The sequence below is a fragment of the Lonchura striata genome, chromosome 32, assembly GCF_050655825.1.
Source record: "Lonchura striata isolate lonStrDom1 chromosome 32, ASM5065582v1, whole genome shotgun sequence".
NCBI classification, from domain to species: Eukaryota; Metazoa; Chordata; class Aves; order Passeriformes; family Estrildidae; genus Lonchura; species Lonchura striata.
The window spans coordinates 6,196,480-6,209,644 of NC_140734.1; the positions used below are offsets into that span (position 1 = coordinate 6,196,480).

Consider the following 13,165-nt stretch of genomic DNA (forward strand, 5'->3'; position numbering starts at 1 on the left):
GGGTCAGGGCACCCCAAAATCCTCCAAAGTGACCCCAAAAATGGACTCGGGGCACCCCAAAACCTCCCGGGTCCCCCAGGTGTGCCCAGGTGCCCCCCAGGTGCCCCCCAGGTGCCCCCGGCCCCGTGGCAGTACAGCAGCGCGTCCGCCAGCTCCTCCATCAGCTGCGGAGTTTGGGGGGTCAGGGCACCCCAAAATCCTCCAAAGTGACCCCAAAAATGGACTCGGGGCGCCCCAAAACCCCCCGAGTCCCCCCAGGTGTGCCCAGGTACCCCCAAATCCCCCCCAGGTACCCCAAAATCCCCCCCAGGTGCTCAGGGGGAAGCGGCTCCTCCATGGGGAAAAAGTGCTAAAAAAGGGGGTCCAAGGCACCCCAAAATCCTCCAGAGTGACCCCAAAATCCACCCGGGGCACCCCAAAATCCACCCGGGGCACCCCAAAATCCTCCCGGGGACCCCAAAAATGGACTCGGGGCACCCCAAAACCCCCTGAGCCCCCCCAGGTGTGCCCAGGTACCCCCAAATCCCCCCCAGGTGCTCAGGGGGAAGCGGCTCCTCCGTGGGGACAGGAGGAAAAAAACTGATCCAGGGTCCCCAAAATCCTCCAGAGTGACCCCAAAATCCACCCTGGGCACCCCAAAATCCACCCTGGGCACCCCAAAATCTTCAAGGGGGACCCCAAAATCCTCCTGGGTACCCGAAAAATCTACTCGTGGCACCCCAAAATCCACCCTGGGCACCCCAAAAATAATCCGGGGCACCCCAAAATCCACCCTGGGCACCCCAAAAATCCACCCGGGGCACCCAAAATTCACCCTGAGCACCCCAAAAATCCACCCAGGGCACCCCAAAATCCTCCAGGGACCCCAAAAATCTACCTGGGCCACCCCAAAATTATCCAGGGCACCCCAAAATCCACCCTGGGCACCTCAAAATCCACCCAGGGCACCCCAAAATCTTCAAGGGGGACCCCAAAATCCACCCTGGGCACCCAAAATCCACACAGGCACCCCAAAATCCACCCGGGGCACCCCAAAATCCACCCTGGGCACCCCAAAACCCGACTCGGGACAGCCAAAAACCACCTGAGCCGGGTTTTGGGGTGGTTTTGGGGTTTTTGGGGTCCCTGGGTTGATTTTTGGGGTGGTTTCGGGGTTTTTGGGGTCCCCAGGTTGGTTTTTGGAGTTTTTGGGGTCCCCGGGTGGGTTTTTGGGGTGGTTTTGGGGGTTTTGGGGTGCCTGAGTTGATTTTTGGGCAGTTTTGGGGGTTTTTGGGGTGTCTGTGGTGCTTGGGGGTGTTTGGGGGCCCTGATGCGATTTTTGGGGTGGCTTTGAGGTTTTTGGGTCGGTTTTTGGGGTGCCCAGGTCAGTTTTTGGGGTGGTGTTTGGGGTTTTTGGGTTCCCTGGGTCGGTTTTTGGGGCCCTGGGTCGTTTTTTGGGATTTTTGGGGTCCCTTGGTCAGTTTTGGGGGTTTTTGGGGTCCCTGGGCCGGTTTCTGGGGTGGTTTTTGGGTCCCTGGGTCGGTTTTTGGGGTCCCCAGGTCGGTTTTGGGGGTTTTTGGGGTCCCCGGGTCAGTTTTTGGGGTGTTTTTTGGGGTTTTTGGGGTGTTTTTTGGGGTTTTTGGGGTGGTTTGGGGGGTTTTGGGGTGGTTTTTGGGGGTTTTGGGGTCCCTGAGTCAGTTTTTGGGGTGGTTTTGGGGTTTTTGGGGTGGGTTTGGGGGTTTTTGGGGTGGTTTTGGAGGTTTTTGGGGTGATTTTTGGGGTTTTTGGGGTCCCCGAGTCAGTTTTTGGGGTGGTTTTGGGGCTTTTGGGGTCCCCGAGTCAGTTTTTGGGGTGATTTTGGGGGTTTTGGGCACACCGTGGCCGTGCGGGTGGCGTCCAGGCGCCGGCAGCGCTGCAGCTCCTTGTAGAGCTGCCCTGGGGTTTCGGGGTGATTTTGGGGGTTTTGGGGGGTTTTTGGGGTGGTTTTGGGGGTTTTTGGGGTCCCCGGGTCAGTTTTTGGGGTGATTTTGGGGGTTTTTGGCACACCGTGGCCGTGCGGGTGGCGTCCAGGCGCCGGCAGCGCTGCAGCTCCTTGTAGAGCTGCCCTGGGGTTTCGGGGTGATTTTGGGGGTTTTGGGGGGTTTTTGGGGTGGTTTTGGGGGTTTTTGGGGTGGTTTTGGGGGTTTTTGGGTCGGTTTTTGGGGTTTTTGGGGTGCCCGAGTCAGTTTTTGGGGTGATTTTGGGGGTTTTTGGCACACCGTGGCCGTGCGGGTGGCGTCCAGGCGCCGGCAGCGCTGCAGCTCCTTGTAGAGCAGCCCAGGGGTTTTGGGGTGGTTTTGGGGGTTTTTGGGGTGGTTTTTTGGGGTTTTTGGGGTCCCCGAGTCAGTTTTTGGGGTGATTTTGGGGGTTTTGGGCACACCGTGGCCGTGCGGGTGGCGTCCAGGCGCCGGCAGCGCTGCAGCTCCTTGTAGAGTTCCCCGCGGGGCGCGAACTCCAGGATGAGGAAGACGCGGCGCCGGTCGTGGAAATAATTGTAGAGCCGGAGCACGTTGGGGTGCCTGGGGGGGGGGAACCCCAAAAATGAGACCCCCGACCCAAAATGAGACCCCCACCCCAAAAATGAGACCACCCCCACCTCAAAAATCAGACCCCACCCCAAAAAAACCTGGGGTCAAAACCCCCAAAATCTGCCCCCCCTCCGCACACACGGGATTTGTTGCGGGGGTACCCAAAAATGAGACCCCCCCCCCTCACCCAAAATGTGACCCCTGACCCAAAATGAGACCCCTGACCCAAAATGAGACCCCCGACCCAAAAATGAGACCACCCCCACCTCAAAAATCAGACCCCACCCCAAAAAAACCTGGGGTCGAAACCCCCAGACCCCAAAATCTGTCCTGAACCCCCCCGGGGCACAATGGTGCAGTCCGAGATTTTTGGGGGGATGGGGGCGCCCCAAAAATGAGACCCCTGACCCAAAATGAGACCCCTGACCCCAAAAATGAGACCCCTGACCCAAAATGAGACCCCCGACCCCAAAATGAGACCCCTGACCCAAAATGAGACCCCTGACCCAAAATGAGACCCCCACGACCCAAAATGAGACCCCTGACCCAAAAATGAGACCCCCCGACCCAAAATGAGACCCCCACCCCAAAAATGAGACCCCTGACCCAAAATGAGACCCCTGACCCAAAATGAGACCCTCACCCCAAAAATGAGACCCCCACCCCAAAAATGAGACCCCTGACCCAAAATGAGACCCCTGACCCAAAAATGAGACCCTCACCCCAAAAATGAGACCCCCACCCCAAAAATGAGACCCCACCCCAAAAAAATCTGGGGTCAAAACCCCCAGACCCCAAAATCTGCCCCCCGGGCTGGGACACAATGGTGCAGTCCAATACAGGTGTGCCCAGGTGTGCTCCCCCTGCCCAGGTGTGCCCAGGTGTGTCCAGGTGTGTGCCCAGGTGTGCCCAGGTGTGTGTCCCTCCCCCCAGGTGTGCCCAGGTGTGCCCAGGTGTGTGTCCCTCCCCCCAGGTGTGCCCAGGTGTGCCCAGGTGTGTGTCCCTCCCCCCGGTGTGCCCAGGTGTGTCCCAGGTGTGTCCCAGGTGTGCCCAGGTGTGCTCCCCCTGCCCAGGTGTGTGTCCCTTCCCCCAGGTGTGCCCAGTTGTGTCCAGGTGTGCCCAGGTGTGTGTCCCTCCCCCCAGAAGTACCCAGGTGTGTCCCAGGTGTACCCAGCTGTACCCAGGTGTGTCCCAGGTGTGCCCAGCTGTGCCCAGGTGTGTCTCCCTCCCCCCAGGTGTGTGCCCAGGTGTGCCCAGGTACCTGAGGTGGGCCTGGATCTCGATCTCGCGCCTCAGCTGGTGCTCCACCCCCAGGTGTGTCCCAGCTGTACCCAGGTGTGTCCCAGGTGTGCCCAGCTGTGCCCAGCTGTACCCAGGTGTGTCCCAGGTGTGTCCCAGGTGTGCCCAGCTGTACCCAGGTGTGTCCAAGGTGTGTCCCAGCTGTACCCAGGTGTGTCCCAGGTGTGCCCAGCTGTGCCCAGCTGTACCCAGGTGTGTCCCAGGTGTGTCCCAGGTGTGTCCCAGGTGTGTCCCAGGTGTGTCCCAGGTGTGTCCCAGGTGTGTCCCAGCTGTACCCAGGTGTGTCCCAGCTGTGCCCAGGTGTGTCCCAGCTGTGCCCAGGTGTGTTTCCCTCCCCCCAGGTGTGTGCCCAGCTGTACCCAGGTGTGTCCCAGGTGTGTCCCAGGTGTGTCCAGGTGTGTCCAGGTGTGTCCCAGCTGTACCCAGGTGTGTCCCAGCTGTACCCAGGTGTGTCCCAGGTGTGTCCCAGGTGTGTCCAGGTGTGTCCCAGCTGTACCCAGGTGTGTCCCAGGTGTGTCCCAGGTGTGTCCCAGGTGTGCCCAGCTGTGCCCAGCTGTACCCAGGTGTGTCCCAGGTGTGCCCAGCTGTGCCCAGCTGTACCCAGGTGTGTCCCAGGTGTGCCCAGGTGTGCCCAGCTGTACCCAGGTGTGTCCCAGGTACCTGAGGTGGGCCTGGATCTCGATCTCGCGCCTCAGCTGGTGCTCCACCCCACAGGTGTGTGCCCAGGTGTGTGTCCCTCCCCCCAGGTGTGTACCCAGCTGTACCCAGGTGTGTCCAGGTGTGTCCAGGTGTGCCCAGGTGTGTTTCCCTCCCCTCAGGTGTGTGCCCAGGTGTGCCCGGGTACCTGAGGTGGGCCTGGATCTCGATCGCGCGCCTCAGCTGGTGCTCCACCCCCAGGTGTGTCCCAGCTGTACCCAGGTGTGTCCCAGCTGTACCCAGGTGTGTACCCAGCTGTACCCAGGTGTGTCCCGGGTGTGTCCAGGTGTGCCCAGGTGTGTTTCCCTCCCCCCAGGTGTGTGCCCAGGTGTGCCCGGGTACCTGAGGTGGGCCTGGATCTCGATCTCGCGCCTCAGCTGGTGCTCCACGCCCTCCTGCTCCACCTGGGACTTGAAGAGCACCTTGAGGGCCACCAGGAAGCCGGAGCGCCGCTCCCGCGCCAGGTACACGTTCCCGAACTTGCCCTTGCCCAGCGGCCGGCCCACCTCGAAGTCCTCCAGCGAGAAGGTGCGCCTGCGGGGGGGCACACCTGGGTCACCTGGCACGCCTGGCACAGGTGGGCACACCTGGCACAGGTGGGGTGACACCTGGGGTAACACCTGGGGGCACTGGGCACACCTGGCACAGGTGGGGTAACACCTGGGGTAACACCTGGGGGCACCTGGCACAGGTGGGCACACCTGGCACAGCTAGGGTAACACCTGGGGTGACACCTGGGGGCACCAGGCACACCTGGGGTGACACCTGGGGGAGCACCTGGCACACCTGGCACAGGTGGGCACACCTGGCACAGGTGGGCACACCTGGCACAGGTGGGGTGACACCTGGGGTAACACCTGGGGGCACCTGGGCACACCTGGGGTAACACCTGGGGGCACCTGGCACACCTGGCACAGGTGGAGTGACACCTGGGGAATGTTCCCACCCCCACCTCGAAGTCCTCCAGCGAGAAGGTGCGCCTGCGGGCACACCTGGGTCACCTGGCACGCCTGGCACAGGTGGGCACACCTGGCACATGTGGGGTGACACCTGGGGTAACACCTTGGGGGCACCTGGGCACACCTGGCACAGGTGGGGTGACACCTGGGGGCACCTGGCACAGGTGGGCACACCTGGCACAGGTGGGCACACCTGGCACAGGTGGGGTGACACCTGGGGTAACACCTGGGGGCACCGGGCACACCTGGCACAGGTGGGGTAACACCTGGGGGCACCTGGCACAGGTGGGGTGACACCTGGGGGTACCTGGCACAGGTGGGCACACCTGGGTCACCTGAGGGCACCTGGCACAGGTGGGGTAACACCTGGGGGCACCTGGGCACACCTGGGCACACCTGAGGTCACCTGGGGACACACCTGGGCACACCTGAGGGCACAGCTGGGGTCACCTGGGGACACACCTGGGGACACACCTGGGGACACCTGGGCACACCTGGGCACACCTGGGCACACCTGGGGGCACCTGGGGTCACACCTGGGGACACACCTGGGCACACCTGGGCACACCTGGGGACACCTGGGGACACACCTGAGGGCACACCTGGGCACACCTGGGGGCACCTGGGGTCACCTGAGGGCACACCTGGGCACACCTGGGCACACCTGGGCACACCTGGGGTCACACCTGGCACACCTGCCCTCCCCCCATTCCCGGGAGGTTTTGGGGACTCCCATCCCCCACTCACACGGGTGGGGGAGGGGCCGGCACCGCGCTGGGCTCCAGGGGCACCCGCCCGGCACCTGGGGAGAGGGTGAGGAAACAGCCCAAACACCCAAAAACAGCCCAAAACACCCAAAAAACAGCCCAAAACACCCCAAAAACAGCCCAAACACCCAAAAACACCCAAAACCAGCCCAAACACCCAAAAACAGCCCAAAACAGCCCAAAACACCCAAACACCCAAAAACAGCCCAAAAACAGCCAAAACACCCCAAAAACAGCCCAAACACCCCAAAAACACCCAAAACACCCCAAAAACAGCCCAAACACCCAAAAACAGCCCAAACACCCAAAAACACCCAAAACAGCCCAAAAACAGCCCAAAACACCCAAAAATACCCCAAAAACAGCCCAAACACCCAAAAACAGCCCAAACACCCAAAACCAGCCCAAAAACAGCCCAAACACCCAAAAACACCCCAAAACACCCCAAAAACAGCCCAAACACCCAAAAACAGCCCAAACACCCAAAAACAGCCAAAACAGCCCAAAAACAGCCCAAAACACCCCAAAAACAGCCCAAACACCCCAAAAACAGCCCAAAACAGCCCAAAAACAGCCCCAAAACAGCCCAAAAACAGCCCAAAACAGCCCAAAAACAGCCCCAAAACAGCCCAAACACCCAAAAACAGCCCAAAACACCCCAAAAACAGCCCAAAACACCCCAAAATACCCCAAAACCAGCCCAAACACCCCAAAACACCCCAAAACCAGCCCAAACACCCCAAAAACAGCCCAAAACACCCCAAAATACCCCAAAACCAGCCCAAAACACCCCAAAACACCCCAAAAACAGCCCAAAACACCCCAAAATACCCCAAAAACAGCCAAAACACCCCAAAAACAGCCCCAAAACAGCCCAAACACCCCAAAAACAGCCCAAAACAGCCCAAAAACAGCCCAAACACCCCAAAAACAGCCCAAAACAGCCCAAAAACAGCCCAAAACACCCCAAAATACCCCAAAACTGACAAAACAACCCAAACCCAGCCCAAAACAGCCCAAAAACAGCCCAAACAGCCCAAACACCCCAAAAACAGCCCAAAAACACCCCAAAAACAGCCCAAACACCCCAAAAACAGCCCCAAAACAGCCAAAACACCCCAAAATACCCCAAAAACAGCCCAAAATACCCCAAAAACAGACAAAACACCCCAAAACCAGCCGAAAACCAGCCAAAACACCCCAAAAACAGCCCAAAACCAGCCCAAAAACAGACAAAACACCCCAAAATACCCCAAAAACAGCCCAAAACACCCCAAAAACAGCCCAAAACACCCCAAAATACCCCAAAACTGACAAAACAACCCAAACCCAGCCCAAAAACAGACAAAACACCCCAAAATACCCAAAAATAGCCCAAAAACAGCCCAAACACCCCAAAAACAGCCCAAAACAGCCAAAACACCCCAAAACTGACAAAACAACCCAAACCCAGCCCAAAAACAGACAAAACACCCCAAAATACCCAAAAATAGCCCAAAAACAGCCCAAAACACCCCAAAAACACCCCAAAAACAGCCCCAAACACCCCAAAAACAGCCCCAAAACAGCCCAAACACCCCAAAAACAGCCCAAAACACCCCAAAAACAGCCCCAAACACCCCAAAACACCCCAAAACACCCCAAAAACAGCCCCAAAACAGCCTAAAAACAGCCCCAAAACAGCCAAAACACCCCAAAAACAGCCCCAAAACACCCCAAAACAGCCCAAAACCAGACAAAACACCCCAAAACCAGCCCCAAAACAGCCCAAAATACCCCAAAAACAGACAAAACACCCCAAAAACAGCCCAAAAACAAAGCACCCCAAAACACCCCAAAAACAGCCAGAAACAGACAAAACACCCCAAAAACAGCCCAAAACCAGACAAAGCACCCCAAAATACCCCAAAAAAAGACAAAGCACCCCAAAACCAGACAAAATACTCTAAAACCAGCCCCAAAACAACCCAAAATACCCCAAAATACCCCAAAACCAGCCCAAAACCAGATAATGCACCCCAAAATACCCCAAAAACAGACTAAACAGCCCAAAACCAGCCCAAAACCAGCCCAAACACCCCCCAAATACCCCAAAAACAGCCCCAAAACACCCCAAAACCAGCCAAAATACCCCAAAATACCCCAAAAACAGCCAAAACAACCCAAAACCAGCTCCAAAACAGCCAAACACCCCAAAAAACAGCCAAAACAGCCCAAAAACACCCCAAAACCAGCCCAGGACCACCCAAAACCCCCCCGACTTCTTAAATTCACCCCCAGGACCCCCAAAAACACCTTCCAGACCCCCAAATCCCCTCCTGGGAGCCCAACCCCCCCCCAGGACCCCCAAAACCCCCCCCAGGACCCCCCAAAACCCCCCAAACCCCCCCAGGACCCCCAAACCCCCCCCAGGACCCCCCCAGGTCCCCCCAAACCCTCTAAAACCCACCCAGGACCCCCCAAACCCCCCCAGGACCCCCCAAACCCCCCCAAATCCCCCTCAGGACCCCCCAAAAATCCCCCCAGTCCCCCCCAGGACCCCCCAAAACCCCCCAGGACCCCCGAAACCCCACCCAGGACCCCCCAAATCCCCCCAAACCCCCCCCAGGACCCCCCAAAACCCCCCCAGGACCCCCCAAAACCCCCCCAAGCCCCCCAAACGCCCCCCAGGACTCCCCAAAACCCCCCAGGACCCCCAAACTTCCCCCCAGGACCCCCCAAAACCCCCCCAAACCCCCCAAAACCCCCCCAGGACCCCCCAAAACCCCCCCAAACCCCCCAAAACCCCCCAGGACCCCCCAAACCCCCCCAAACCCCCCCAGGACCCCCCAAAACCCCCCCAGGACCCCCAAACCCCCCCAAATCCCCCTCAGGACCCCCCAAAAATCCCCCCAGTCCCCCACAGGACCCCCCAACCCCCCCCCAGGACCCCCCAAATCCCCCCCAGGACCCCCAGCCCCCTCCCCCCGTACCTGCCAGAGCCTTCCCGGGGGGCTCCGAGTTTGGGGGGTCCTTGCAGGGCACCCGCAGGGGAGGGGGGACCAAACTCTGGGGGGGACACGGGCAGGGGTCACCCCAAAAATACCCAAAATTGGGGAGGGGTCACCCCAAAAATCCCAAATTGGGGAGGGGTCTCTGGGCAGGGGTCACCCCAAAAATACCCAAAACTGGGGAGGGGGACACGGGCAGGGGTCACCCCAAAAATACCCAAAAAAAACCAAATTGGGGAGGGGTCACCCCAAAAAAACCCCAAATTGGGGAGGGGTCACCCCAAAAAAACCCCAAATTGGGGAGGGGTCACCCCAAAAAACCCAAATTGGGGAGGGGGACACGGGCAGGGATCACCCCAAAAATACCCAAATTGGGGAGGGGGACACGGGCAGGGGTCACCCCAAAAATACCCAAAAAAACCCAAATTGGGGAGGGGTCACCCCAAAAAAACCCAAAATTGGGGAGGGGGACACGGGCAGGGGTCACCCCTAAAATCCCAAATTGGGGAGGGGTCACCCCAAAAAAATCCCAAATTGGGGAGGGGTCACCCCAAAAAAATCCCAAATTGGGGAGGGGTCTCTGGGCAGGGGTCACCCCAAAAAAAAACCCAAATTGGGGAGGGGGACACGAGCAGGGGTCACCCCAAAAATACCCAAAAAAAAACCAAATTGGGGAGGGGTCACCCCAAAAAAAAACTCAAATTGGGGAGGGGGACACAGGCAGGGGTCACCCCAAAAATACCCAAATTGGGGAGGGGTCACCCCAAAAAAAAACCCAAATTGGGGAGGGGGACATGGGCAGGGGTCACCCCAAAAATACCCCAAAAAAACCAAATTGGGGAGGGGTCACCCCAAAAAAAACCCAAAATTGGGGAGGGGGACACGGGCAGGGGTCACCCCAAAAAACCCAAATTGGGGAGGGGTCACCCCAAAAAAAAACCAAACTGGGGAGGGGGACACGGGCAGGGGTCACCCCAAAAATACCCAAAATTGGGGAGGGGTCACCCCAAAAAAAAACCCAAATTGGGGAGGGGTGACCCCAAAAAACCCAAACTGGGGAGGGGGACACGGGCAGGGGTCACCCTAAAAATACCCAAAAAAATCCCAAATTGGGGAGGGGTCACCCCAAAAAAAACCCAAATTGGGGAGGGGTCACCCCAAAAAACCCAAATTGGGGAGGGGGACGGGGGGTCTCACCTTGGTCAGGCCGGGGGCCACGTTCTCCTTCTGAGCCATCCTGGGGGGCACCGAGGGTCAGGGGGACCCCAAAATCCAGCGGGGACCCCCCAAAATCCGGCAGGGACCCCCAAAATCCGGCAGGGACCCCCCAAATCCAGCAGAGAACCCCCAAAATCCAGCGGGGACACACCAAAATCCAGCAGGGACCCCCCAAAATCCAGCAGGGACCCCCCAAAATCCAGCAGGGAACACCAAATCCAGTGGGGACACCCCAAAATCCAGTGGGGACACCCCAAAATCCAGTGGGGACCCCCAAAATCCAGCAGGGACCCCCCAAAATCCATTGGGGACACCCCAAAATCCACCAGGGACCCCCCAAAATCCATTGGGGACACCCCAAAATCCAGTGGGGACACCCCAAAATCCAGTGGGGACCCCCAAAATCCAGCAGGGACCCCCCAAAATCCATTGGGGACACCCCAAAATCCCGCAGGGACCCCCAAAATCCATTGGGGACACCCCAAAATCCAGTGGGGACACCCCAAAATCCAGTGGGGACCCCCAAAATCCAGCAGGGACCCCCCAAAATCCATTGGGGACACCCCAAAATCCCGCAGGGACCCCCAAAATCCAGCAGAGAACCCCCAAAATCCCGCAGGGACCCCCAAAATCCGGCAGGGACCCCCAAAATCCAGCGGGGACCCCCAAAATCCAGCGGGGACACCCCAAAATCCAGCAGGGACCCCCCAAAATCCAGCGGGGACACCCCAAAATCCAGCGGGGACCCCCAAAATCTGGCAGGGACCCCCCAAAATCCAGCAGGGACCCCCCAAAATCCACCAGGGACCCCCTCTGGATCCCCCAGTTCCCTTCAGGACCCCCCCAATTTCCCTCAGAAATACCCAGGACCCCCCAAATCCCATCAGGACCCCCAAATTTTTCTCATAAATCCCCCAGGACCCCCCAATTCCCCCTCAAGACCCCCTAAATCTCCCCTCAGGACCCCCCAATTCCCTCAGAAATCCCCTCAGGACCCCCAAATCCCCCCTCAGCACCCCCAAATTCCCCCTCAGGACTCCCAAATTCCACTCAGGACCCCCCAATTCCCTCAGAAATCCCCTCAGGACCCCCCAAATCCCCCCGGGACCCCCCAATTCCCCCCCAGGACCCCCAAATCCCTCCCCAGGACCCCCTAAATTCCCTCAATATCTCCTCAGGGTGCCTCAATTTCCCTCAGAAACCCCCTCAGGACCCCCCAGTTCCACTCAGAACCCCCCAATTCCCCTTAGAAATTCCTCCAGAACCCCCAAATCCCCCTCAGGACACCCAAATTCCCCCTCAGCACCCCCAAATTCCCCTCAAGAACCCCTCAGGACCCCCAAATTCCCCTCAGAAACCCCCCAGTTCTCCTCAGGACCCCCCAGTACGCCCGTAGGACCCCCCAATTCCCTCAAAATCTCCTCAGGACCCCCCAGTTCCCCTCACAAATCCCTTTAGGACCCCCTAATTCCCCCCAGAGCCCCCCAATTCCCCCCAATTCCCCCTCAGGATCCCCCCAATTCCCTCAATATCTCCTCAGGGTGCCCCAAATCCCCTCAGAAACCCCCTCAGGAACCCCCAAATGCACTCAGAACCCCCCAGTTCCCTCAGAAATCCCCTCAGGACCCCCCAAATCCCCCCGGGACCCCCCAAATCCCCCCCAAATCCCCCCAAAATCGCCCCCAATTCCCGCCCCTCACTCGCCGCCCGCCGCCGCCGCCGCCGCTTCAAATTTCCCCCGCGCGCTCCCATTGGCCGCCGCCCGCGCGCGCCGCGCTCCCATTGGTCCGCGCCGCCTTCATCCCCGCCCCCCAGGACGCGCGCCGCGCTCCCATTGGTGAGCGCCCCACGAATCCCCGCCTCCCCAGCGCGCGCTGCGCGCCCATTGGTCGATGCCAGGCGAAGCCACGCCCCCCACCGGCGCGCCTTCACCCCGCCTCCCCCACTCGGCCGTTCCGCCCACCCGCGCGTGACTCGCCGCTGATTGGTCGCTGCCGGAGAGGTGAACGGCCAATCAGCGCGGGGAACGCGCGGTCACGTGAGGAGGCGGCCATTTTGTGCGCGGCCGTTCAGCCCGGCAACAGGGGCGGGGCCAAGAGGGGCAGCGACCAATCAGAGAGCGGGGGGGGCGCGGGGGACCAGTACGGACCAGTATGCACCAGTATAAACCAGTATAGACCAGTATGGACTGTTATGGATCAGTTCAGACCATTAGGGACAAGCATAAACCGGTGTGAGGCACTGCGGTTTAATACAGACCAGTATAAACCAGTATGAGCCAGTACATCCCAGTATATCCCCGTATATCCCAGTATATCCCAGTATAGCCCAGGATATCCCAGTATAACCCAGTATATCCCAGTATATCCCAGTATATCCCAGTATAGCCCAGGATATCCCAATATATCCCAGTATAACCCAGCATATCCCAGTATATCCCCGTGCATCCCAGTATAACCCAGTATATCCCAGTATATCCCAGTATAACCCAGTATATCCCAGTATATCCCAGTATAACCCAGTATATCCCAGTATATCCCAGTATATCCCAGTATATCCCAGTATAACCCAGTATATCCCAGTATAACCCAGTATAACCCAGTATATCCCAATATATCCCAGTATATCCCTGTATAGCCCAGGATATCCCAGTAGTTCCCAGTATAACCCAGTATATCCCAGTATATCCA

At 58.9% G+C, this 13,165-nt stretch overlaps 1 protein-coding gene across 8 annotated transcripts in view; it reads right to left on the minus strand.

Annotated features, from left to right (window-relative positions):
* Window positions 1-12,339, minus strand: part of AURKB (aurora kinase B) — a 61,970-nt gene extending 49,631 nt beyond the window's left edge. For 3 of the 8 annotated variants that reach the window (XR_014950702.1, XR_014950701.1, XM_085564356.1), the window contains exons 1-6: window positions 12,176-12,284; window positions 10,455-10,494; window positions 9,240-9,315; window positions 6,248-6,302; window positions 4,884-5,075; window positions 2,399-2,537 (exon numbers count right to left, since the gene is read on the minus strand). Coding sequence is in view for 5 of the 8 variants with exons in the window: in XM_085564356.1 (XP_085420482.1) it covers window positions 2,399-2,537; window positions 4,884-5,075; window positions 6,248-6,302; window positions 9,240-9,315; window positions 10,455-10,494; window positions 12,176-12,258 (585 nt within the window). In the remaining 3 variants the exon portion in view is untranslated. Of the gene's footprint in view, window positions 1-2,398; window positions 2,538-4,883; window positions 5,076-5,493; window positions 5,522-6,247; window positions 6,303-9,239; window positions 9,316-10,454; window positions 10,495-12,175 lie in introns of all 8 variants that reach the window. The other 5 variants (XM_085564357.1, XM_085564355.1, XR_014950703.1 and 2 more) reach the window with 3 other exon arrangements.
* Between the last annotated feature and the right edge of the window lie 826 nt (window positions 12,340-13,165).